Below are 25,632 nucleotides of genomic sequence, written 5' to 3'. Positions count from 1 at the left end.
GGGAAGGGCAAGCTGAAGCCACGCCGTGGATCAGGGCTCAGACTCAAGAGTGAGACCTGGGGTACAGAGTCAGCTCTGCCACACAGTCGCTGTATGATCTTGAACAAACCACTTAGCCTCTCTGAGCCTCCCTTTCCTCTTCTGCAAAATGAAGACTCCATGAAATTGTACAAGCACTGCTCAGCCCAGAGCTTGTGACCATGGTCACCATTCCCAGCATTCTTTTGCCTGCAGGCTCCTGTTCTCCCACCCCATGCTCTGAGGCAGCTCCCTTGACCCAGGAGCCTCATTTGAGTCCCACCTCTCCCAGTGATCCTGTTTGTGAGCTCTGGGTCACCAGGGGCCAGATCACTGTCAGGAACCCTCACGGAAGGAGAGAAGCAGGCCTTTTCCCAGACCAGTACCCACTGCAGCCTTTGAAGAGAACACTTGCAAATTAGTCCTCTTTCCCTAGGCTATTTTACCACCCCCTCACCCCACCCACACAGCCATCAGCTGCACTAGGTGCAGCCCGTGCAGAGTAGGCATTTGTGTGCCCTTCATGGCCAAGTATAAGCTCCTGTTCCCTGCATTTGAGATGCTCGTGCTCAGGGAGTTGGCATGAGGCATCCTCATCCCCATCTCAAGCTGGACTCAACAGAGATGCCCTTTCCTGGGCTCTTACAACTGGATTACTAGGGCAGCCTCACTACCGAGCCCCAAAGAAAGGCATTCGTCCTCAGAGTTCACCAGATCGGGTGCAACCGTAAAAGCCACCCAAGTGCTTGCTTTCTGCCCCAGGGATTTGGGTGACATATGCAGAAGGAGTTTGTGAGCTTCACAGACCTCTGACAAGGGAGTGTGGCTAGAGTGGGTGTGATCCATTAAGAGTGAATTCAGGGCCGGGCGCGGTGGCTCACACCTGTAATCCCAGCGCTTTGGGAGGCTGAGGCGGGCAGATCACGAGGTCAGGAGATTCAGACCATCCTGGCCAACGTGGTGAAACCCCATCTCTACTAAAATACAAAAAAAAAAAAAAAAAAAAAAATTAGCCGGGCGTGGTGGCACACACCTGTAGTCCCAGCTACTTGGGAGGCTGAGGCAGGGGAATTGCTTGAACCCGGGAGGCAGAGGTTGCAGCGAGCAGAGATCACGCCACTGCACTGCAGCCTGGCAACAGAGCGAAACTCCGTCTCAAAGAAAAAAAAAAGAATGAATTCAGAAGTTGGCAGCTGCTGCCGCCGCCGGTCTGTGATGGTGAAACAGCCCCGTAGATTTATATGGAAAAAAATGTGCATTGACTAGAATTTTATGGCATCCAAAATCCTATCTCTTTGGGTCTTTATATCTGAGTACCATAATTACTAGGGGAAAATATTGTGCTTAAAAAAAAATCAAAGCATTTGGCATATCATCAGATGTCTACCAATATTTCATGGATAAACAGTCCTTCCTGCCTTCTAGAAGCTCCTCCTCCCACAGGGAAGCAGGTGGGAAGGCTTGCAGCTACCATACAGCATCATAGCTGGTCTGGTAGAGTGTATAATTCAATTACAGCAGAGGGAAAAGGGAAATAAAGAGGGTCAGGGTTACTTTTATGGTTTTTTAATTTTTTTTTTTTTTTTTTTTTAGACAGAGTCTCGCCCTGTTGCCCAGGCAGGAGTGCAGTGGTGCGATCTGGGCTCACTGCAAGCTCCGCCTCCTGGGTTCATGCCATTCTCCTGCCTCAGCCTCCCAGTGGCTGGGATTACAGGCACTCGCCACCACACCCGGCTAATTTTTTGTTTTTTGTTTTTTGTTTTTTTGTTTTTGAGACGGAGTCTCGCTCTGTCGCCCAGGCTGGAGTGCAGTGGCTGGATCTCAGCTCACTGCAAGCTCCGCCTCCCGAGTTTATGCCATTCTCCTGCCTCAGCCTCCTGAGTAGCTGGGACTACAGGCGCCCACCACCTCGCCTGGCTAGTTTTTTTGTATTTTTTAGTAGAGACGGGGTTTCACTGTGTTAGCCAGGATGGTCTCGATCTCCTGACCTCGTGATCCGCCCGTCTTGGCCTCCCAAAGTGCTGGGATTACAGGCTTGAGCCACCGCGCCCGGCCCATTTTTTGTATTTTTAGTAGAGATGGGGTTTCACTGTGTTAGCCAGGATGGTCTCGATTTCCTGACCTTGTGATCCACCCACCTCAGCCTCCCAAAGTGCTGGAATTACAGGCATGAGCCACCGCGCATGGCCAGTTTTCTAATTTTTTATTTTTTATTTTTTGCTTTTTGTGTTTTGCCTGAGTCTTTGCAAGAGTTTTTTGTTTTTGTTTCTGTTTTTGTTAATTCAAGTATTTAGGCAGAATGTGTCTAGGGATAGATTTCTTTCTTGGAACCTAATAAACTCAGAATGTATCTAGGGATAGGTCTGTTTCCTGGAGCCTGATAAACTCTGAGTTGTATCCCTAGATACATTCTGGCTAACTACTTGAATTCAGGATAACACCCTTCTCTGGATCATCTCTCTGTTCTCAGGCCCCTGTATCCCTTTATGTTATTTCTTCCCCTTCTTCCCTTTCTCTTTTCATTGGCCCTGAGGGAGAGCTTGCCAACCTTGCCCACCACATCCATGATGCAAATCTTGGATCTAAGATAAGGAGTGTCTGCCTCACTCCTTATTACCTCTGATGTTTGCTTTTTAAATTCTTCCGCCATGTTTTTAGTATTCTTTGATTTTTTTCATATCTCATACATCTCTCTTTCTGTCGCATCCACCTGCAGTTTCATCTCTGACAGTTCTGTCTTATCACAGAAGCCTTGTCTTCTTGTACTATATTCAAAAGAAAAGTTGTTTGAACTTTCTTTCAAATCCTGGAATAGACTGTTTGGGGAGGTGTGGTTTCTCTTATCCCTCTACTTCTTCTACATGCACTTCAAACCCATTACTTGGAAGTGTTCCTTCCTGTGTTCCTTTTTGGATTTTCTTTCCCCTGAATATGCCCTTGAATGTAGAAAAATCTATTTAGCTTTGGAGTTTATTAATAGGCAAGGCATTTGGGCTTCCCTCCGGGCACACTCCAGTTCATTTCTGGAAGTAGCAATCTACAAATGAATGTGAGAAGATGGGGGGCAAAGGGTAAGTCAGAGCATTCTAGAACCCCTCCAATCAGCTACTAGTAGGCAGTGAGTGTTCTGGTCATTGGCCCAGATTTTCTGGTTTTGATAGCCTTGAATCACTGTGTCTTGGGAAAAGCCCCAGGAGATATGAATTATTTTGGTTTCAAGAGATAAGGTATAAATCTGTTCAATTTCTGTCCTGTATATCTGCCCTATAGTATATTACATTTCTTAGATTCTAGCACTAAGGCTGTCTGTCCGTAAGTCTTAGTTTGTAAGGAGGTTTTTAGTGGTAAGTCAGGGGAAGCTCTGTGAGGGGCTGCCTAGTCTCTTCTGGAAGGTTTCCAGAAACTGGTCTGTACCCCTATCTCCCTATCTCCCCCTAAAGCTTCAGGGATTTTTTCTCAAGTAACTTCATTGAGGGCCAACATTATCCAGATAGTCTGCAACCCTTTCACATGCATTATCTCCTTTCCTCTTCAAGCCTGTGAGAAAGTTACAGGTACTACCTCTATCTCCCAGATGAAGAAAGCAAAGTTCCAGGAGTTGAATAACTCACCCAGAATCACACTGAACAATAAGTGGCAATGCCAGGATTTGAAAACAGATGTCTCAGGTTTTCGTAGTTTTCGTATCTTTCCTCCAGTGTATGCGTTGAGCTACATGTGAACATGACATATGATATAGTATATGTGAGTGTGGGTTCTATCTGGGCTGGAATCCTACCATTGTCACAGAGTGACTTTGGGCAGATTACTTAACATCTCTGGAGTTGAGGAGAGTAGCCAGGGCCCGGGGAGAGCAGATGAATGAACTCTGTGAATGCTAAAGATGTGGCCAACCTGCTTTTTGTTTCACCCGTCTCTTGATTCCTTTGGGGTCTCTCATTGGCACCTGAGGATGATTCTCTCAAGTAAATATATGCTAGAGGATTATTTGTTTTTATTTTTTATTTTTTAGCAGTTTCATGACCTTAATTGTTTGTGTAATTAATGCCTCTGTTGAATGTCCCTCTTCTGCCAGGCCGTATGTATGCCTCACGGGTTCCGGGACTGCGCCTGTCTGGTTCTCCTGTATACCACTGGGTCTAGAATGTGGGAGGCCCTCAGTGAATATTTGTAATGCTGAGACCCTTTCATGATGGTGGCATGCATCGCTGAGTGAGCTGGACCCTAAGCACATCACCCTGTACCCTTGCAGCTTCCTCTCCCCACAGTGACCTGCCACCTTCCTTCAGGGTCCTTGCTTCTTCTAATTGGTCAGCAGACATGCTTTCCTGCCACTTTGGCCTCTCTGTTCCCTGCAGAGCATCCTCTGACGATGTAGCCAGAATGTCCTAATGAGGGGAGCATTGGCCACAAGGCCTGCTGGTACAGCAGAAGGGGAAGTCAGAATTGAGTAAAATTGGTGCCGGAGAACCACCGCACCAGTTGGTGCAGAGCAGAAGGATGGGTCTCAAGGAGGTGACCGGGAGACCAGAGTCCAGAGGGTCAAGTTTCTTGGGTCCTTTTCCAAGGGAATTGAGTCTCATGGGCAGAGGAGAGGCAATACAAGGAGAGTACGTGTAGATGGCCTTCCAATCTGAAGCTGACCCCAGCCAGTGATGGCCCAGGCTCTCCCCTACCTTCCCATCCTACCCCACCACACAAAACCAGACTAACAAGAGCACTGGCTATTCCATCACCCCCTGCTGGCAGAGCTGAGGGCTGAGTGCTTGGCCTGCCCTGGGTGAGCTTGGCTTCCAGGCTTAATGGGAATAGCGCTGCCTACAGACCCTGACCAGGGCATTAGGGTTGCAAGAGGCAGGGCTGCTGCTGGGCCAGCTGGATCTGGCCGGGCCAAGTGCCTTGTGTCCACAGGGTGTCCTGGAGAAGGGTGGAGCCCACAGAGATGGCTCCTGCCATGGAGTAGAAGGAGCCTCTGCCCACTGAAAGCCTGGGACCTCCCCATAGGAACTCACATCCTCTCATCTCTGTTGAGAAAGGCAGGGAGAGATCAAAACACCTGAGCCTGAAAACCACAAATAAATTCATAGTCAGATGCCTTTTTCCTTCTAAAGGGCCCAAGGAACTTGACCCTTTCAGTAATTCATTTCAGCAAAATCGGTAAAGAATTTGCTTTAAGAAAGTGAAAATCAGTTTTGATCTCGCTAACCCTCTGAAAATCTGTTGCTTGTTTTCCAGAGAATGCAGGGATTGGTGATTGAGGTTTAGAATGTTGTCTTTTGTTAGACAGTTTCCATTGAGTAATGAATAAAGCTGACAGTTTTGCATCTGCCTCCGTTATTATTTTTGTTATACTTAAAGACTAGGTACAGTGTGGTCACAGATACACGAGTGCATTGGTGGAAGTGGAAAATACTTTGGCGACTGAAGCGGCTGTCTGTGATCTCACTCTCTGGCCGGGATCCTGGTGGCCTCGGACGTTCGGGGAGCCTTTCTGTGCACAGTAGCAAATCTCTGAGCCAGGGTTGGAAAGACAAGCTCGAGAGTGTTTTCCTTGGCACATGGGCAGCCTCAGTTCTACCCAATATAGAGGCAGGTTTCTAAGGCTTTCACTGGGGGAATCATCTTGCATTTCCTTTTAGTGACGTTAGCTCCTCTGGAAGCACTTTATAGCACTCTGAGAAATATGAGTATTTAGCTTACAGATACCACAGTGTGGGGCTGTGCCTTAACAGAGTGACTGTGGAGTGGGGTGCCTGGCAACCGCAGCCACCCTTCCACTGAGCAATAGAATTTCAGAGGCCAGGTTGAAGGGAGTCATGTATGTTCAAATAAAGATTCAGCATGGGGTCCAGTCATTTCCCTAGCGATTTTCTGAGCCCCTGCTCTGTGCTAGGCTTGGTGCTGGGCCCTTGAGCATGCAGAGATGGATAAGGCACAGCCCTTGCCCTCGATAAATGCTGTAATCGAGGAAAGGACAGTGTGCTCTGTGAGCCCAGGAGGAGCCAGTTAGCAGCCAGGAAGGAGAAGGAGGCACAGAGGCAAGGGGAGGAAACCCCTCTGCTGAGGCTCAGAGGCATGAGACAGGCATCAAGGGGCTGCATGGAGGGGGCTGGCATACTTGGGGCATTACATGAGAAGTGGAGGAAGAGACTAGAAAGGTAGTGTGGGGCAGAGCTCAGAGACCTTGGATGCTGTGCTAAGGAGTTTTCACATTGCCTGTTGGGATGGAAAGCCACTGGGTATTTTTAAGTGGGTAAGGGGCACAGTCTAATAGGGTTTGAGAAAGATCACAGGGTATAGACTGGACTGGAAATGGAGAGACCAAAAGCAGGGAGATGAGTGAGGGGATAGGAAGCACTAACAGGTTGGAGTCAGTGTCTGTGGCCTTTAAATCTAAACCTAAAGACCAACCAGGGGCTGAGAACACTCGGAAATTCTTGCGCTTAACATATTGCTCTCCTTCTCCCTGCCAAAAAAGTGCTTCTTTAACAGAAAGAAATATCTTGCCTTTTTTTTACTTCTAAAACTGTAGTACATATTCATAGCTAAAGGTTAAAATAATATAAAATTGTATAAAGCAGAAAATAATCCTGAAGTTCCATACCCAAAGATGGCTATCGATAACAGATTGAGCAATGTATTCTCTGTGTGTGATCTCTCTGTTGATACAGGTATACCTGATGTTTTTCACTTAAAAAAACATATCATGGATATCTTTCCATGACAGTTCTTAGAAATATATTTTATCTTTACAATAGCTGCATGATGTTCCACTACTTGGATATAAAATAGTTTATATAAACCATGCATTTTTTGTATAATTATAAATTACAAACAATGCTGCAATGAACATTTCTAATTAACGTTTGCCAGTTTGTAGTAGTATTGCTGTAGAGTAAATTTCTAGAAGTGGAATTACTGGGTCCTAGAAAACCACGTGATTTGAAATTTTTGATAGATACATCCAAATTCTCCTCCCAAAAGTTTCTATCAATTTATGCTATAGTTACTCTTGTATAGTGTGACTTTTTCCGCACACTCATCAACACTGAAGTATTATCAATTTTTATGAACTTTGGCAGTATAAATGGGAAAAAATATCTTGTTTTAGTTTGTAATTCCTTCATTATTACTGAGTCTTGGGAATCTTTCACATTTTTATTTACATTTATACTCTTCCACAATTTGCTCATCTTTTATAACACTATTTGCATTTATTGTAGGAGCTCTTTATATATTAGGACTATTGACCGTCTTATAAATTGCAAATATTTTTCCTACTCTGACATTTGTCTTTCAGAAGCTTCATGTATGGTGTTTTATATGATCATGCAGAAGTGTGTGAGTTTTAAGAAATGGACCCCAATGTGTCAGTCTTTTTTTAATGGTTTTGGGTCTTATGTCACACTTAAGCCTTTGTGTACCTCAGCATTACAAAATTATTCTCCTGTATTTTATTCAAGTACTCGTATTATTTAGATTTCAACTCCTTAATTTATCCGTAATTTATTCTGTTTTAGGAATGAAGTAGAGATCCAACTTTATATTTTTCCAAATCAGTAATCATTTGTCTCAGTATCATTTATTGAAGGATTGTTCCTTTTCCTATTTATTGGAAATATACCTTCATTGTACACTAAATTTCTATATCTCTATGTGTTGCTGGGCTCCCTACTGTGTGCTGATGGTTTTTTTGTCTAACTCTGTAGCAGTACTATACTGCCTAATGACTGGGCATCACTGCACATTTTATAACAAGCCCCTCTCTTCATTCTTCTTGTTAAAAATGTTTATTTTCATACATTTCCTCTTCCAAGTGAACTTTGGAGTCATTTCAGATATGAACTGTATATGTTAATTAGGCAATAATCGACATCCTTGCAATGTTGTGTCTTCCCATCTAAGAATATTGTATTTTTCCTTACTTATTTACATCTTCTTTCAATCCTTCAGTTATTTTTACTTAATTAGTGTTCCTTAACTACCAAAGTGTTACGTTCTCATTGCAACAACTCAAATACAAAGAGATGTAGATAAAAGGTTTGTATTCTTATGAATTGTGCCTTTATTTAGTAAAATGGGTTCTTCAGAGAAGGATTAATAAGCCCAGGATATGTGTAAACTTGATTTTAATAAATGTTACATATGATTTTTCTACCAAATATGTTTTATTCATATAGGTCTTACAGAGTTCTAAGTTTATTCCCAGGTGTTTTATAGTTTTGCTGTTATTGTAAATTGCCCTTTTTTTCCATTGTGTTTTCTAGCTGATGATTACTGTTGTATAAGAATGACATCGATTTATGTATATTTATTTTGAAGTTAACTTCATTATTCTAATAGTTTTTCAGTTGATTATCCTAAATTGTCTAATTATATCACTAATGTGATAACTAATCATATCACCTACAAAAACGACACCGTGATGTGCATCTTTAATATTTATTCCATGTTTGTCATCTTGCTTTATCACACTGGCTAGTGCATTCAGCATAGTGTTAAATGATAGCAGTGTGTCAGATATTCTTGATTTATTCCTATTTAATAAGATTTTGATATTAAGAACATTGTTTTAATTTTCTAATATGTGTCCTTTATCACATTAAGGAAGTCTATGTCTAACTCAGTGCTTTATCAGGACATGCCAGTGAGTTTTCTTTGATAATGTTTTATTTGGAATCTCTGCATCCTGATTTATTAATGTGATTGGTCTATTTTTTATGCCACCTCTGTCAGGTTTGGGTGTAATGGTTATGCTGGAATCATAAAATGAACTGCAGATATTTCTGATTTTTCCTGCTCTGGAACAGTTTAAGTAACATTAGGTTTGTCTTTTATGGTTTTATGCATGAGTTCCTTAAAATCATCTAGATATTGTATTTTAATTATATTAGGTTGGTGCAAAAGTAATTGCAGTTTTTGCCATTAAAAGTAATGGCAATTACTTTTGCACCAATCTAATAGTATCTTTCTCCATTATTAATATTTTTCTCTTTATTAGTAAAGTTTTTTGCCTCTTCTTGAGAGAACTTTGAGAAGGTACATTTTCCTACTGGGCATTCATTTCATCTAGATTTTCAAATATGTTACCGTAAAATTTACACATACCACTATTTTAACATCTCTTCCATATTTGAAATCATATCCCCTCTCTCATCCCTAATATTGTTCATCTGTGCTTTTTTTTCCTCAATCGTACATACCAAAGGATTGTCCACTTCATTGATTTTCTCAGAGAACCAACTTTCAGTTTGATTTATCACTCTGCTTAGACTGTTGATTTTTAAAAATTTCATTATTTATGCTTTTATATTTTAAATTGTTTTCTCGTTTCTTTTTTTCATTTTCTAGTTCTATGTAATGAATACTAAGTTCACTTTTTAAATGCTTTTAAATTATTAATATAAGCATTTGAGGCTGTGGACTTTTCTCTCAGTAGTTACATGGCCTTGTATCATTGTGGATAATTTTTATATTTTAATTTTAACCTATTTTTTCATCTCTAAATTATTTGGTAAGTGTTTTTTCTTTCCCAAATAATTATTTTTAAGAATTTATTTTTACCCCTGGGACAGAGAAGGGGGTGGAATTGCTCCAAACACCCCAGAGGCACACGGGTTATGAGTGTGGGAGGTACAGTTTCCCCAAAAGGAAATCAAAGGCTGTTTCCAAAATAGGGAGTGGGCGTTAGGCAGAAAAAAGTGTCAATTTCGTCTCTATTCCCAATTGTCATTGAAGGGTTAAATGAACTATCACATGTAATATACTCAGCACAGTGTCCAGCAAGAAAAAAGGCCAATAATAGTAACCAGATGCATGCCCTCCCCTCATGCCCCTTCTTACTACCAGTCGGAACCCCAGCACATGCTGTTCCAGCCATTGCACTCTGGGGGAACATTTGCAAACAGTGGGTTACCTCCTTGTGCCTGTACATTACCAGGCAATCCCCAGGGCATGAGGGGATCTATAGTTGTGTCCTCATTTCACCTTGGGGAGCCAGGAGGTGATTTGGCTTCCCTGGACTTCAGGATTCTGTCCAGACAGCAGGACTTTGCCCACGTGCCTTTGTGATTCATGAGCCACAACCCCAAGTCATACACAAGGCCATGTGCTCATCCAGAAAGCGTGGCCTCTGACCACCTGCCATGTGACTGCCTGCACCCGCCCCCTTCTGCAGACCAAGGAAACTGTCTCAGTGACAGTAAGCATCCAACAGCTTTCACCAAAGGAATACTCTCTAAATTAGGATTTGTTCTGAAGCCCTGTTTTGCTTGATGGATATTAATTAGCAGGTGCTAGTTAATACTCACTGTCTTCCCCATCTTCTCAGGGAGCCTGGGCCGCCTGCTGAGATCTCATCATGCAGTAGATGGAATTGCTTTGTGCTCTCTTAAAAGAGAGCACACACACCCTAATGAGCTGCTGCTCTGTTATTTCATTTGGAATTTATCAGGACAGTTTATGTGATCAAACCACACAAGTATAGTTCTGGATGCCAGCCCTCCTCAATACTGAAGTTTGAAAGTGATCTTTTCAAGGCAGAGCAGGAGAACATGGAAAAAAGTCTTTCATCTCAAACTTTGAAAAAGGGCGAGAGAAAAAATGGAAAGTATAAGATGGAAATGTGGCACATTTTTATGCTGTAGAGGGTTTTTTTTTCCCCTCAACACAGCAGAATTTTCCTTATTAAAAAGATAGCTGTATGAGAAAAACCAAAACCAGACTCGGGATGGAAGTGAGACGGGGTGGCGATGGGAGAACAAGGGAGCAGTGAGTCTCTGGGCTTGTGGGAAGCCCTGGTGCCAGCCGCGGGCTTTGGCTTGGGGAGGCTGTGAGCACCCAGCTTCAAGCAGGCTCTGGGCCATCAAGCATGGGTGTCCCTCAGCTTCAGAGAAGGTGTCTGTTGAGAAGAGCACCTCCTTTGTCAGCCTGGCACTCCCTCCTTGGGGCTGGGTGTCCTGTGGACACCTCTGGTGGGGAGCCTGTATTCACTGGCAGGAAGCAGGTTTGGCCACCTGCCCTGTGTTGAGGTCAGCCCAGCTACGGAGGGCTTCGGTAGCAGAGCGAGCTGAGAGCTGCTCACTCCGGCCCTGTGGGTCTGCCTCACCACGGCAGTCTGGTTGGCACTCATGTGGCAGCTACAGCAGTGTCACCAGGCCCTGTGTGGGGCATGGAAGGAGGGAGCAGAGCCCAAGCATGGTCTGGGATCTGTCTCAGAGGAGGTCCAGTCTGCGGGTGGGCATGGCCGTGGGGCAGATGCCAGCTGCCAACAGTGTCCTGGGGATTGGGGGAAGACAGGCCACAGCAGGGGTCCTCACACCGCCAACTCTGTGCCTGTAATCCTCATCCCTGTGCCAGCCAACGACTTCCAGCCCCCAGCCTCCAGCCCCTAGCACTGCTCTCTGTCCCAGATCTTTGGAGTCAGGCAGTTCTGAATTCACATCCTGATTCTCTCACTTGCAAGCTGTGTGATCTTGGCCAAGTCACTTCACTAAGCTTCAGTTTCCTAATCTGTAAAATGGTGGGGAACAGGAGTGCCTTCTGTACAGGGTCACTGCCAAGGTGCCATGGTAAAAGCAATACCTAACTTCCCTAGAGTAGACAGTGGCTGTTACTGTCAGGATGGTTTCCCCCAACAGGTCTGCACCTCTCAGCCTTGCCTGGTCCCTCGCACTGTCCAGCCCCAAGGCAGCCAGGGCCAATGGCTGATCCCATTACTGTCCATCTTCATAAGGCCAACATCACAGTATCATCTGCTATAGTAACTCTGTGTATATAGGAATAGGAAGTGAGATGTCCAGCTGTGCTGTCCCAGTCCAGGTGACAGCTCCAAGCACTGGTCCAACTGAGGGGTGGCCACCATGCAGTCGGCATTTGGGCGCCATCCATGGTTGTGGCAAACCCAGCTGGGCTCGTTCCTCCCATGCTGCTGCTTCAAATAGGGCCAGCCGTAAGGTCAGCTCAGCTTCTTATGCACTTCAGTGGTCCAGGCCCTGGACTGGGGGACTCTTGTAAACCACTGTTATTACCCTTATTCACAGTCAAGGAAACTGAGGCCCTGGGAGGTAAAAAGGTTGGCCTAAGGCCACCCAGCTGGTGAGTGGCAGAGCCAGGGTTCCGAGTCTCCTGGATCCGTGCCCCACGTTCTCTCACTTATACTACAGCTGCTTGTCATGTGGCAGAGCTGGAAGGGCCCCCAGGACTGGATGGGACACTGAAGATGGGACCTGGGGGCTGACCAGACTGACCACAGTGGGCGTGAGGGAGGTGGAGAGTAGCAGGTGGTAGATGGCACAGGGGAGGCAGCTACAGTAGAGTCATGAGCCCTCTTGGAGAGTGTTGACCCCATAGGGGAAATCAGGCAGGGACGGCCATAGCTTGGGTTCACCTACGCCCCTATCTTGCCTCACCGGCTGCCATACATGAGAGTCTGGCTACAGTAAAAGAAAAACCGCCCATAGGCAACCTGGACAGACCTGTGCTCAAATCCTGCTTCTGCCACTTCCCAGCTGTGTGGCCACAGATAAGCAGTATAACCACTCTCAGCTTCAGTTTCTTCCCTTATAAAATCACAATGAAACCTCCCTGACAACAGCATTTTTCTTATGAATCGATAATCTGGGCAAAGCTCTTAGTTTAGGACCTGGCACCCAGTAAGTGCTCGGTAAGCATTAGCTCTCTCTGTCATCACCTGACTGGTGGTGGCTCTCTCTTCAGCCACAAAACGAGGGTAACATGTGCTTCATGAGGTTATTGTATGATTAAATAAAGTATGCCTTCACTCATGCATTCGTTTGTCAGCCAGCATTTACCAAGCAGCTCCTGTGTGCTCGGTTCTAGATGGTGGAGATTGAGCTCCTGGAGCAAGACACGCTTCCTGCCCTTGAGGCGTTAGGTCTGATGCAAACAAGTGTCTGAGTGCAGTTGTGGGGAGTACCAACTCCATGTAGGACTCAGCACTGTGCCTGACACGGTTCAAGTGGAAGGTGGTTATTCTTATGATTTCATTATATTTTAGGCTTATACATATCTCTGTTGTGGACTAATACAGTACTGAAAAGATTTCTGTGGATTTGTGCAGCGTTAACTGTGGGAGACTTGCTGCTTGTGCTGTGGTTTTTGTTGTGGGAGTGAAAGGCTATTTATGTGGAGGTTCTTTCCAGGCATTGCCTAGGCTCGAGGTCTCCCCACGTCACTGGAGCCAGGAGGCTTCCTTTTGAGGGGTGCTCTACCCAGGCCTCAGCAGGTATGGCCTTGGCTCACACTCCTGGGTGTCGAGGAGTAGGCAGGTGTGAGCATCTGCATGTTTTGTAGATGGGAATTATGAACTCTGTGGGCCTCAGTTTGCAGAGCACCACTCAGCGATCCACCTCCAGGAACCCAGGAGGAGGCCCAGTGCCCGGCACCTGTCCTCACAGGGCAGCATAGGGTGCACCTTTCGTGTTGAGGGTGTTACTTGAGAAAAGGCAACTCCCTCTGTGTTTCTGATGACCGGTGGGTGGGAACATGGGTGCAGCAGCCTGATAGACCTGGGTTCAAATTCCATCACCCTTGCTGTGAGGCCTTGGGCAGGTGTCTTAATCTCTCTGAGCTTAGTTTTCTCCTCCTGCTTAGCAGGGTTGGTGGCAGGATCCCATGAGACAGGAGGGAAGTTCCTGCCTTGGATTTGATCCCCAGGGAGCAAGTTTCCTTTCCCCCCATCCTACTCTCCGGTTTCTTTGCTCCTGGGCTGAGCTTTCACTCTGCCACTCTGAGCCAGCTGGACCGAGGTCTGCACATTGCGTCTGGAGTAAAGCTGTCCCAGGTCCCACATCTCTTCACTCCCTGCCATGCACTAGAGGATGCTTTTTGTTGTAGTTGAAGCAGTAATAGCATGTTCAGGATTGCCGTTGTGGAGGCTCCAGGGTGGTAACTGAGTTACATTTTTAAGAGGGGAGAAGAAAAACAAGGTGAAGAGAGAGAATAAATCTGTGGATTCAAACTCACCAAACTTGGAGCTTCTCTACAAGGGAAATTATTTCTAATTATTAAAATTTTGGAAACATGGTACCGCCAGGAAGAAAGGAAGTGGAAATGGCTCCTGTGAGAAGCATCAGCATATGTTTCTGTGATTTAACAGTTTCCCCTAACAATGTGCATCTATTTTAAAAGCAGACGAATGACTCATGGTATCTAGCACCAGTGCTCCACTGTAACGGCAGGAAGTGTGTACTCTGGAGGGGGCAGGCTTGGGTTCGACTCCTGTCTCTATCATTTACCAGCTGCATGACCTTGAGCAAGTTACACATCCTCTCTGAGTTTCCTTTTCCTTCTCTGTAAAATAGGTTGTTAGAAGAATAAATCAGATAATGAACATATAACTCTTAGTGCAGTGCTCATCTATCCATGCACAAACCCTCACAACTTTTGTGTAATTAACCAAGTTAATTCCAATGTATAATTCTTAGTTGTTTAATAGTAAATTTTTAAGGCTATAAATTTCTCCCTGATTACCACTTTGGTCAGAACCCGTAAGTTTTGATATGTAATATTCTCCTTGTCATTGTCTTCGAATAAATTCTTCAAACAGATTTTTTATTTTTTCTTTGACCTAAGAGTTACATGAGTGTGTGTGCATGCATGTGTGTTTTCAAATGGTTAGTTTTTTTTTTTTTTTTTTTTTTCTGTATTTGTTGTTAAATCCTAGATGTAGTAAGGTCAATGAAAATAGATAATATAGCATTTACTTTTCAGGACTTACTGAGGTTTTCTTTATATACAATCAAGTTTTGTACTCCATGGGTACCTGAAAAGAGCTATTTTCATTTATAGAAAACCAAGCTTATTATTATTATTATTATTTTTAGACAGAGTCCTGCTCTGTTGCCCAGGCTGGAGTGCAGTGACCCAATCTCAGCTCACTGCAACCTCTGCCTCCTGAGTTCAAGTGATTCTCCTGCCTCAGCCTCCCGAGTAGCTGGGATTATAGGTGCCCACCACCACACATGGCTAATTTTGTATTTTTGGTAGAGATAGTCTTTCACCATGTTAGCCAGGCTGGTTTTGAACTCCTGAACTCAGGTGATCTGCCTGCCTTGGCCTCCTAAAGTGTTGGGATTACAGGCGTGAGCCACCATGCCTGGCCTATTTTTTTGTTTTGTTTTTGTTTTTTGAGACAGAGTCTTGCTCTGTCATCCAGGCTGGAGTGCAATGGCACGATCTCAGCTCACTGCAGCCTCCTCCTCCTGGACTTGAGCAATCCTCCTGCTTCAGCTTTCCAAATAGCTGGGACTACAGGTATGCACCACCATGCCCAGCTAATTTTTGTATTTTTGGTAGAGATGGAGTTTTGCCATGTTGCCCAGGCTGGTCACGAGCTCCTAGGCTCAAGCAATCCACTCACCTCGGCCTCCCAAAGTGGTGGGATTACAGGCGTGAGCCACCATGCTCTGCCCCAAGCTTGTTAACTTTGTTACTGTAATACTATATCACTGCATCAATATATGTATGTATATATGTATAGATATGTGTGTGTGTGTATGAGGTATACATATATACTTACATAAATTCTGGAAAAGATATACCAAAGCCTCCCTCTATGGTTGTGTTTTTCTTGAACTCACTTTTCATGTCTAACTTTTTTTTACTATGTGTAATTTGATGTGTTACTTCTTTATGCATAGAAATTTGTAACCATTAGATATTCTCGATCACCTGGACTTTTGTTTTTTAGAGCAAGCCCTCTTCCTTGCTTTGCTTAATGTTTGCTGCCTTGAATTCTGCTTTATGTCACTTCTCCTGCCCAACTCTGCCAGTGTGGTGGGCACGATAGCGGTGCTCATGGAGGGCAGCTGAAAGGACGTTCCATCCTTGGCCCATGCAGATCTCCAGGTGATCTGGAGCTCGGCCCTGCAGCTAGTCAGCCAGCTAAGAGCTGTGTAGTGGCTGCATAGCCAGCGGCCCTTCCCCTTCCCCAGCCAGGCAGTTTGTCCTCAAATCCCCCCAGCTTATCACTGGCCTATGATGGATCTTATTAAGATCCTTTTAGACATAAGTTTGATCTTCAAAAGCTGTGCAAACTAGATGTTACTATTTCTGTAACATAGCGGTATTTTTATTTCACATCTTATTTTCTTATTAGGCACCATTGGCCAAATTCTCCAGCTTTAGTTCTTTGTACTGAGAGCTGTTGCTTTTTTAATTTTTTCTTTTGTTTCTTAGTTAATGTATGGTGAGGTGGAGGTGGGGTAACGGACAGACAAATAGACAGACAGCTGGGCAAATAAAGAAAAAACTGAATTCAGCCCAAATGGGTGTTCTCCTGGACATGGCACTTTAGACTTATTAAACTTCAGCAGTTGGTAAGAGACACAAGTGCTCAGCCCTTTCATGTCCTGTTATTTGCTAGTTGGGTTGCAGGTAAAAGCCTTATTGCTGGAGAGTATTTGAACTAGAAATGCTGAAATCTTGCCGGCATACGTTGTGGTTGTTGCTCAGATGTTTGATTTATAGTTGGGCAGTGCTGTGTGAAAAAATTAGTAATCAGGATTAGAATTAAAGTCCAAAGATTATCTCAGTTTTCCGTAAGTCACCCTTTATATTTTTTAGCAGATCAGTACTGTTTTGTGCTATTTGGTTCTGGTTTGTGGTAAGCTCCTTCCGTCATGTAATATCTTCTTTAATTTTAGGAATCTATCTTCTGGATTTAATCTACATTGATTCTGCATATCCTGCCTCAGGCAGCATCATGGAAAATGAACAAAGATCCAATCAGATGAACAATATTCTTCGAATAATCGCTGATTTACAAGTTTCCTGCAGCTATGGTTAGTACCCTTGTTAGAATTGTGAAATAAATCTTGCCTCATTGAAATGTGGGTCCTATCAGTGAGAAAGCTCTAGAAACCACACAAAGAATTACAAAGTTCTTCATTTTAATATCTTCAGCATCAAACATGTACTAGATCCTTTTATACATAGGTTTGATCTTCAAAAGCTGTGCAAACTGGGTGTTACTATTTCTGTATTACAGGTGAGGAAATTGAGGCTGAAAACAGTTTAGTCACTTGTCCATCCACAATCACACATCTAGTGAGTGGCAGAGCCCAGGTCTTTCTGGCTCCTGGGTCATTCATTCATGAAGAGCTTTCTGGGCAGCTCTCCTCCAAGCAGATTCAGAGATCAGTCTTCTTTCTTCTGTGACTCTGCCATCTCCATGGCCTCAGAATCCTCCACTGGACTCTGCATCCAGCTGGCAGGTGCAGGATGAGAGAGAACAATACAAGGGTGGGTTTTATGGGCCAGGGTTTTAGTGGCCAGTGCAGGCCACTTTTGCTGACAGGGGCTAGGAAAAATAATCTAGCTGTGGGCCTAGGAGAAGGGAATCGATGTGGTGAGGGACGTGGCCACACTCTGCTGCACGTGGCCAGATCCATAGTGTGCCCATGATGGTGGGTGTGTAAGAGGGATGGAGAAAATCACTGGAGATGATGTCAGAATGCTGGATGGGCCATCCATGTGGGGACTGATTTTACCCGAGAAGATGGCAGACTTGGGGTGTGGAGCTTGACTGTGAGCCAGGTGCTCAAGTCTTCTGGGAATTAGCACTGATGAGCACGCGGCCAGTCAGCCAAAGTCAGCCATGAAGGGGGTGTGGTGCATGGGGTGTGGGGCTCTAGGCACCTGCCTCTGGGGAGCAAGGCTTTCACAAGAGGGCAGAGGAGTAAAAGTCTGGAAGCACCAAAGTGGGGGTGGTAGGAAGGAACCCAGCCTCACCTGCTGTGCATAGGGTGTAAGAAAATCCACAGCCTCCGTTTGGGAATGTCACGGGGAAGCCAGGGTGGGTTCACTGAAGCAAGAGCCTTGCTCACCAGCCCCTGCACAGCATCCCCAGGCAGGGTGGGGGTTCCCACACTTCAGGGCAGCTTTCCTCTGACAGGAAGGGTAGGAGGCACCTGTATTCCCAGTGCAGGGTTCGCCTGGCCCAGGCCCTTTCCAACACAATACATGGACACTTACTGTCCCGCTGGCCAGCAGAGCAACCACAGACATGGGCTTCAGGGTCAGATGGACTCTGCTTCCTATTCCAGCTTTGTCTCTTGAAAAGTCACTTTCTCCCATTGAAGGTTTTCTCATGCATGAACGTGGAGATAGGATTCATGCAGAGCCCTTAGCACAGTCCCTGGCGTTTCACGAGAGCCCAGCAAATGCTCTCTCACCACTGTTCACCTTCACCTGCGCCATCTCCACCATCAGCTTTGTGAAACACGTGTCATCCTCACTTCACAGAGAGGACACTGAGGCTTCAGAGAAACAAAATGATCTGCTCAGAATCTCGCTATGAAGGGCCAGAGCCATCAGGTGCTCCTGCTGCACCTGGATGCACCTCCCCAGAAAGCGAGGGTCCGCCCCACCCTCTTTTCTGCTCCTCCTCATGACCTCCTCTACTCCCTCCACCTCTCCCCTTGACTTGTTCTGTCCCACCCAGTGGCCCTCTCAGAAGGAGTGCAGTGACTATGAAGGTCTGCAGAGAGCAGCTGACACCAGTCCCTCCAGAGATGGGCAACACCATGTGGCAGAAGCCTCCCATCACCTGGAGTCCAAACCCAGCTCTGCCTTTCTCAGCAATGCGACCTGTGCAGGTTGCCACAGTTTCTTCCTCTGTGCAATGGGGATATTGTTTCTCCCACGTGAGGCAGGTGTGAAGGTTAACGAAGATGACTCCTGTAAAATTACCTGCTGTAGAGCCTGGCACAGGCATGTTCAGGTGCCTGGACCCCTCCCTTTCTTCCTAGGATGCAGCAGTTCCAGTCATAGGCCAGCTTCTGGGTTAGGCCTCCACACCTGCCTGGGCAGGGTCTGTTCATTCATTCTTGCATTCATGTCACACAGCTGGTGGGTAGGTATAGGAGGCTTGCCCAGTTACCCCAATGGAAACCTGTTTTAGGGCACAGACACCTGGCTCTGGTCTGTTCAGGAGGCCACGGAGCCATCTTTCCCCAGCCCCTGATATCTGAGTGGAGGCACAGCTCCTCCTTCCTGGCTAAAAAAACATGGTGACCTCAGAGTGTGGTGACTAAGGCCCAGTCATCTGGGGGGCACTCCTTGAGGGCAGAACCCAGGCCTGATGATCCCCACCACCATGTTCCAGTAGTCAGCACAGGGCCAGTCCCCAAAGAGCATCAGCAACTGCTGGAAGAGTGAATGAGTCTCACTATCCCAGGGGCATCTGAAAGCAGTGATTTCTATACTTATTTGGGGGCCTAAAGATGGAGAGAGTCTAACGTCTCTGGATTTGGTCCACCTTTTGCAGATCACCTCACCACGCTGCCCCATGTGCAGAAGTACCTGAAGTCCGTACGCTACATTGAAGAGCTCCAGAAGTTTGTGGAAGATGACAACTACAAGTAAGTCCCCACCTACTTCTGTGTCAGGCCTCCCAGCCCCACTTTTGTCTGTAGCGCTCAGGTCCCTGCAAGTGGCCTAGCCCGTGTTGGGACCAGTGAGTAGCCACCTGCAGGGCTTATCAAAGTCCACGGCAGTAGCGCCCAGGCCCCAGCACACACAAGCACATGCGTGCAGTGTGATCTTCGACCTCATAGCCCCACAGTGGTGATGTCTGAACAGCTGTCATACCCATCTCTGCCCCATCCTCATAGGCCCCCCGGTTCAGAGGAAGGTGTCGTGTTAACTTCTCAGTGTGGCTTTCCCACATGGCACAGATAATATGAACTTGGACTCCACAGCTGTGAATGGCACAGGCTTGGTGCTCTGGTTCTCACAAGTGACTCCCCCACCCACAGTGCTGGGTGGCGAGGCAGCTTCTAGCCATATCTCCAAGAGCTTGTTTCGTGGATGAGACAGTTCTTTATAACTGTCAGCTCTCTGCAGTATTCAAGGCCCTACCTCCTTCCCTGTAGAGCCCCTGTGGAGTAGACCCAGTTCTCATAACAACCCCATGGGCCCTTTGGCCTCATCTTCCACTAACCCTGCTGAGGCTTTCAGTGCTTTCTTCGTTTGTGGCATCTGGGAATTTATCCAGCATTTCTATGTATTTGGAGGGAAAAGAAGGATTTTTCATGTTAACCCTGTCTGCCATACTGCTTGGAAGTCTTCTTGGCTCATTTTCAGCTTGAGACTAAGAACCTCAGTACTTTTTCGTATGTCCTGGTATTAAGGCAAGTCCCAGCCATCTTGTAATCAATCATTTACCACCTAAATGTCAACTTCACATTCACAGATGGTCCCCGACTTAGGATGGCTCAACTTAATGGTTTTTCAGCTTTACAGTGGTGCGAAAGCAATGCACATTCAGTAGAAACTGTACTTTGAATACCCATACAGCCAGTCTGGTTTTCATTTTCAGCATGGTATTTAATGAATGCCGTGAGATATTCAACACTTCCTTATAAAATAGGCTTTGTGTTAGATGATTTTGTAAGCTCATGTAAGTGTTCTGGGCACATTTAAAGTAGGCTAGGCTAAGCTATGGTGTTTGGTAGGTTAAGTGTATTAAATGCATTTTTGACTTGTAATATTTTCAACTTATGATGAGTTTATTGGGATGTATCCCCATCGTAAGTTGAGGAGCATCTGTATTCTTTTAGATCTTATCTTATGATGGCTTCCAATATGCCATGATTCCTTGGAATCTTGTTATCCAGTATATTTTTTATCTCTTCCAGTTTTGTGTCCGTGAATTTGATTAGCCAGACTACATGGTCTTCATCTAAGTTAGTGAAAAGTGTGGAGAACCGTAGCCACAGAGGCAACCCCCACATTACCCACAATTGACTCACCAGGAAAGACCCTAAGGGGAACGGATGTTCAAGCAGTGCCCCCTGGTCAGCTTTACAGGAGTGGTCTGCAGCCGGGGCTATGAACCAGAGTCACCTGGGAAACTCTCTAACCAGCCCTATGTCTGGGGTGGAGCCTGAAAATTTGTGTTTTTTCAAAGCTCCCTAGGTGGTTCTGATGATCTTTTGGAACACAGACATAATGCTTTTAGTTGTTTTATATAATAATTTGTTAAAATATAATATGAAAATGTGATCTGGTAATCTGTTACATAATAGTAACAACAATAGATGAAAGCCAGAGATTACCATTAAAATTATGCTTGCCACAAAGCAAGCTCATTTTATTTATTTACAAAGCATTTGCTGTTCCTGAAAAGAGTGCCCTGCAGTACAACATTATTCCCACTTAGTTTCTGGGGTAATATTTTCCATTTACGCACCGGTATTGTGATAAAGGAGACAGTGGTTTTTCATTAACACTGATACGCTTTAGAGAGAAAAATGGCGTATAAATACTTCTGACCATGAGATAATCTTTGGACAAGCTGCAAATCATGAGTAATTACTCCTTCTACTCTGAAGGACGTTGAGCACCCCAGCACCTGATGCTAAACAACAGTCAGCCTGGCTTTTTACAAAGGCTCTTTGTTGTGGTCAAAGTGGACAGACCCAGGGAGGAAGCCTGCATTCTCACCCCCTGCCCTCAGACCACTGAGGGAGTTCCTTCCCAGGGAGGTCTAGGCTCCAAGGGGCAAGAGATGGGTAGAGCCTGTGATTCTTTCTGCTTGAGGACCCACACTCTGTGGCCCAACTCACATCTGGAGGCTGGCTTCTCACCCACAAGGATGCAATGGCTTAGTTATTACATTGGTGGCATTGCATTGCTGACATTCTTCCCCATCTGCTTTGGAGATACTATGCCAAGAGGTCCAACCAGTGCTTTATTTCCCACAGCCTTTATTCTATTTTATTTTATTTAAGAAAAATTACCTGATTTCCCATTACTTAGAAAGCATGATCATTAGCATTAAGTAAACATACTTTTGGACATTTTTCTATGCATAGAAAATGTATATATATGTAGGGAAGGATGGATAGATGGATGGATGGAAGGATAGAATATTAAAATTGGATTCTACTACACTGGCTATTTTTAATTTAAAATACCAACTTTAATTTCATTTTAATTTAACCAGAAAAAAACTGAAATGTGAAAAAAAAATGCTACTCTTTAAATAAATATTTGTTTACCCAAAGAGAGATTATTTTCCAAAAGAGCCTTCTAAGGTTAATAAAAGAGGGCCGGGCACAGTGGCTCATGCCTGTTCACACCTGTAATCCCAGCACTTTGGGAGGCCAAGGAGGGTGGATCATCTGAAGTCCGGAGTTCAAGACCAGCCTGACCAACATGGTGAAACCCCGTCTCTGCTAAAACTACAAAAATTAGTCAGGCATGGTGGCGCGTGCCTGTAATCCCAGCTACTCAGGAGGCTGAGGCAAGAGAGTCACTTGAACCTGGGAGGCAGAGGTTGCAGTGAGCTGAGATTGCGCCACTGCACTCCAGCCTGGGTGACAGAGTGAGACTCCATCTCAAAATAATAATAATAATAATAATAATATAATAATAATAATAATAATAATAATAAAGAGGTCAGGAAAAACATTAGGAGGCTTGAGTCAATAAGTTTTATTTTAACTAGGTTTTCATTGTGAACAGTGTCAGCCAACTCTGGTTATGAAAGATGAGAATATTAGCCCTCTCCCCTTCCTTAACCTCTACTTCACCAGCTTCCAACTTTTTGTTAGTTATATTATTATTACCACATAATCCAAGTCTATAACATAAACATGTTCAGGAATCAGAATTCCTACTCTTTACCATTTGTAAACAGATTCAGTTTTTACCACCTGTTGTTTCCCCATAGCTTCTCCGTTCCTGGAGTCTTTATTTTAATCAGTCCCTTATTTAGCTGCATTTCATCAGGAAGTAGGTCCCCCTACCGATGCTCCACCAAAAAAATAAAAGTGCTCACAGGGACCACATACCCTCCCTTCCCTCAGGGAAATGCCTGCATTGGCCTGGGGCTGGCCTTGCTGGCTGCCCTCCTTTGCTTCTCTCCCTCAGCCCTCAGCGCTGCAGGCCGTGTGCCATTGCCTCTGGCTCTGGGTGATGCGGTGGAGAATGAACCCAGCTGATTTTGTTTTTTTTCCTCGTGTTAAGGGTCTTGTCTGCCGGGTAGGTGAAGAATTCCTTAAAGTTCAAAAGCTTCCTAAGAGAATGCCTCAGAGTAGAGGGTTCTGTACCAGATTCCCCAGACCATGGTGTCGTCATCTTTCTTCATGGCAGAAAAATTCCTTTTGTTCGTATCTTTGACTACTTCTGTGCCGTTTCGTGGCTTCTCTCTTCCAGGGATTCCAGGAGTCCGTGTTGGATGCTCTCTGCCCGTCATATCCATTCGCTTCTTGCTAACAGCGGCAATCTCCACCTTGTTCATCAGCTGTCACTGCGATTGTCTATTTCTACTTAGGTATTCATTCAGCACTCTCTTATTTCAGTCCTGGATTTGTTCCCCCTAGGTCTTCAATCTCCTTTTTCATCTCATCTTTCAGGTTTTGTTTTAGCATCTCATTTTTCAGGTTTTGTTTCACTTGTGTTTTTAATAAGTTGTTCCACTGCTCTAAGCACTTGCGGGGATTTCCTCTGCTCCTGGGGCTGCGTTCTTGGTTGGGTCATTGGGCACTGCTCACCTGTTCTTTCCTTCTTTTGTAAGAGGGTGTTGGCTGTATTGCCATACCATTTCTTTTCTTCTGGCTCCCATTTGAGAGGCTCTGTCTGGATGTTCCATGGCTCTCATATGAGGGTGGAGGAGATGTCTGGCCCTCCTCCCATGTGTGTGAGAGGGGAACCCCTTACTGCTAGCTGGGAGGTCCAGGGGTTTTAGTTTTTCTCCTCTTCTGTAGCCTGGGGGAGTAGAAGGCTCAGGCTCTGTGGAGGCAGTAAGCAAGCAGTCTGTTTCACATATGTGGGTTCTGGCAAAAGGCCTATGTTGGAGTGTCCTTCACCTCTTTGGGGAGCTGTATCCCATTCCTAGAGATACCCTCAGGTTTCCCATCATGCCCCATGGAGCCTTCGTTTCCATCGGAGGAGCTGCCGTGCTCTCGACCTATTTCATCAGCATCTGGTGCCATTCAGCGGAGGGAACGATAAGGACCCCCACTCAGACCCAGTGAGACCCCTCATTGGGCTTGACAGGAGCCATGCCATGATGCAACTCTTGGTCCAGTTTCAGAATCCTCTTTTTCTTTCCTTGACTGTAATTCTTTGAAGTTCATGGCTTTAAATTAATGCCCCTACCCTTGTTTAGTTGCACCTGGTGAGTTCTTTTACTCATAAGCTTTTATAATTTTTTGTTGATTTTGGAAAGAGAGGGAGAGTCTGGCATCTAGTCTCACTCTGTCATTTTCACCCAGAAGTTCTTAATCAGTGCTTTAAAAAGATATATTGGAGGGCCAGTCCTCATAGCATATCCATTGCCTTGTCCCTCTCTAAGGGCATCTGATGACGGGGAGTGCAGTGTAATGATTAAACACTCCAGAGGCCATGTGCGGTGGCTCATGCCTGTAAATCCCAACACTTTGGGAGGCTGAAGCAGGCTGGTCACTTGAGCTCAGGAGTTCGAGACCAGCCTGGCCAACATGGTGAAATCCCGTCTTTACTAAAAATACAAAAATTAGCCAGGCATGGTGGCACACACCTGTAATCTCACCTCACTCGGGAGGCTGAGGCATGAGTATCGCTTGAACCTGGGAGGCAGAGACTGCAGTGAGCTGAGATCTTGCCACTGCACTCTAGCCTGGGTGACAGAGCGAGACTCTGTCTCAAAAAAGGGGAGGCTGAGGCGGGCAGATCATAAGGTCAAGAGATGGAGACCATCCTTGCCAACATGGTGAAACCCTGTCTCTACTAAAAATAGAAAAATTACCTGGGGGTGGAGATGCATGCCTGTATTCCCAGCCAGCCACTTGGGAGGCTGAGGCAGGAGAATCACTTGAACCCAGGAGACGGAGGGTGCAGTGAGCCTAGATTGCGCCCCTGCTTTCCAGCCTGGCGACAGAGCAAGACTTCATCTAAAAAAAAAAAAAGAAAAGAACCAAAGAAAAAAAACCTATTTTGGTTTCAGGGTCAGACGGTCCTGGGTTTGATCCCTTTCTCTGCCACTTGCTAATCCTATGAATTTGGGGAAGCTGCTTAACCTCACCACTCCTCAGTTTCCTCATCTAGAAAATGTACTGGTTCAGAGTGAACACATCTGTGCTCAGTAGACCGTAGGACATACTCAAGTCCTTTTCACCTTGTCTTTCTTAACCATTGTTTCTTGGCTGTGGAAACCCCCTGGAGACCTCAGAGGGAAGTGACTGTGATCTGGAGCAGATCTCACAGTATTCCTGGCTTCTGTGACTATAGTAGCTTTTCCCAGCCCCAAATAGGTTCCCGTGTGGTAAACCAGAGCCCATCTGATCTAATGAAAATCTTTGTTTTCAGACTGTCGCTCAGAATCGAACCAGGAAGCAGCTCTCCAAGACTAGTCTCTTCCAAGGAAGATCTTGCAGGTATTGTAGCTACCTCGAGTGGGAGCAAACCCGCTTAATAGCCTAATTGTGGCTGCCAGAGTTGGCCTTGACTGGGGAGCCCAAGGGCAAGTCAAGTTTGCAGCTTAGCAGACTCAGCTCTCCCTGTTCACAGCCCTCCTGCACCAATCTGCCCAGGCTCCTGATCATGCAGGACTTGTGTGCTTCCCCCCTGTGCCAGGGCTCCCTGAAAGATCCTGAGTGTCAG

General features: G+C 45.5%; 1 protein-coding gene across 12 annotated transcripts in view; it reads left to right on the top strand.

Moving 5' to 3' along the window:
- The window catches only part of RALGPS1 (Ral GEF with PH domain and SH3 binding motif 1), a 306,693-nt gene that overhangs the window by 232,447 nt on the left and 48,614 nt on the right, over positions 1-25,632 (top strand). For all 12 annotated transcript variants that reach the window (XR_002732590.1, XM_023217125.1, XM_023217126.2 and 9 more), the window contains 3 exons: positions 16,686-16,823; positions 19,310-19,403; positions 25,339-25,406. Coding sequence is in view for 11 of the 12 variants with exons in the window: in XM_023217125.1 (XP_023072893.1) it covers positions 16,686-16,823; positions 19,310-19,403; positions 25,339-25,406 (300 nt within the window). In the remaining variant the exon portion in view is untranslated. The remainder of the gene's footprint in view (positions 1-16,685; positions 16,824-19,309; positions 19,404-25,338; positions 25,407-25,632) is intronic.

The sequence above is a fragment of the Piliocolobus tephrosceles genome, chromosome 14 (genome assembly GCF_002776525.5).
Source record: "Piliocolobus tephrosceles isolate RC106 chromosome 14, ASM277652v3, whole genome shotgun sequence".
Lineage (NCBI taxonomy): Eukaryota > Metazoa > Chordata > Mammalia > Primates > Cercopithecidae > Piliocolobus > Piliocolobus tephrosceles.
The sequence above is the reverse complement of the archived record's forward strand: the minus strand, read 5'-3'. Positions and strand labels throughout refer to the sequence as shown.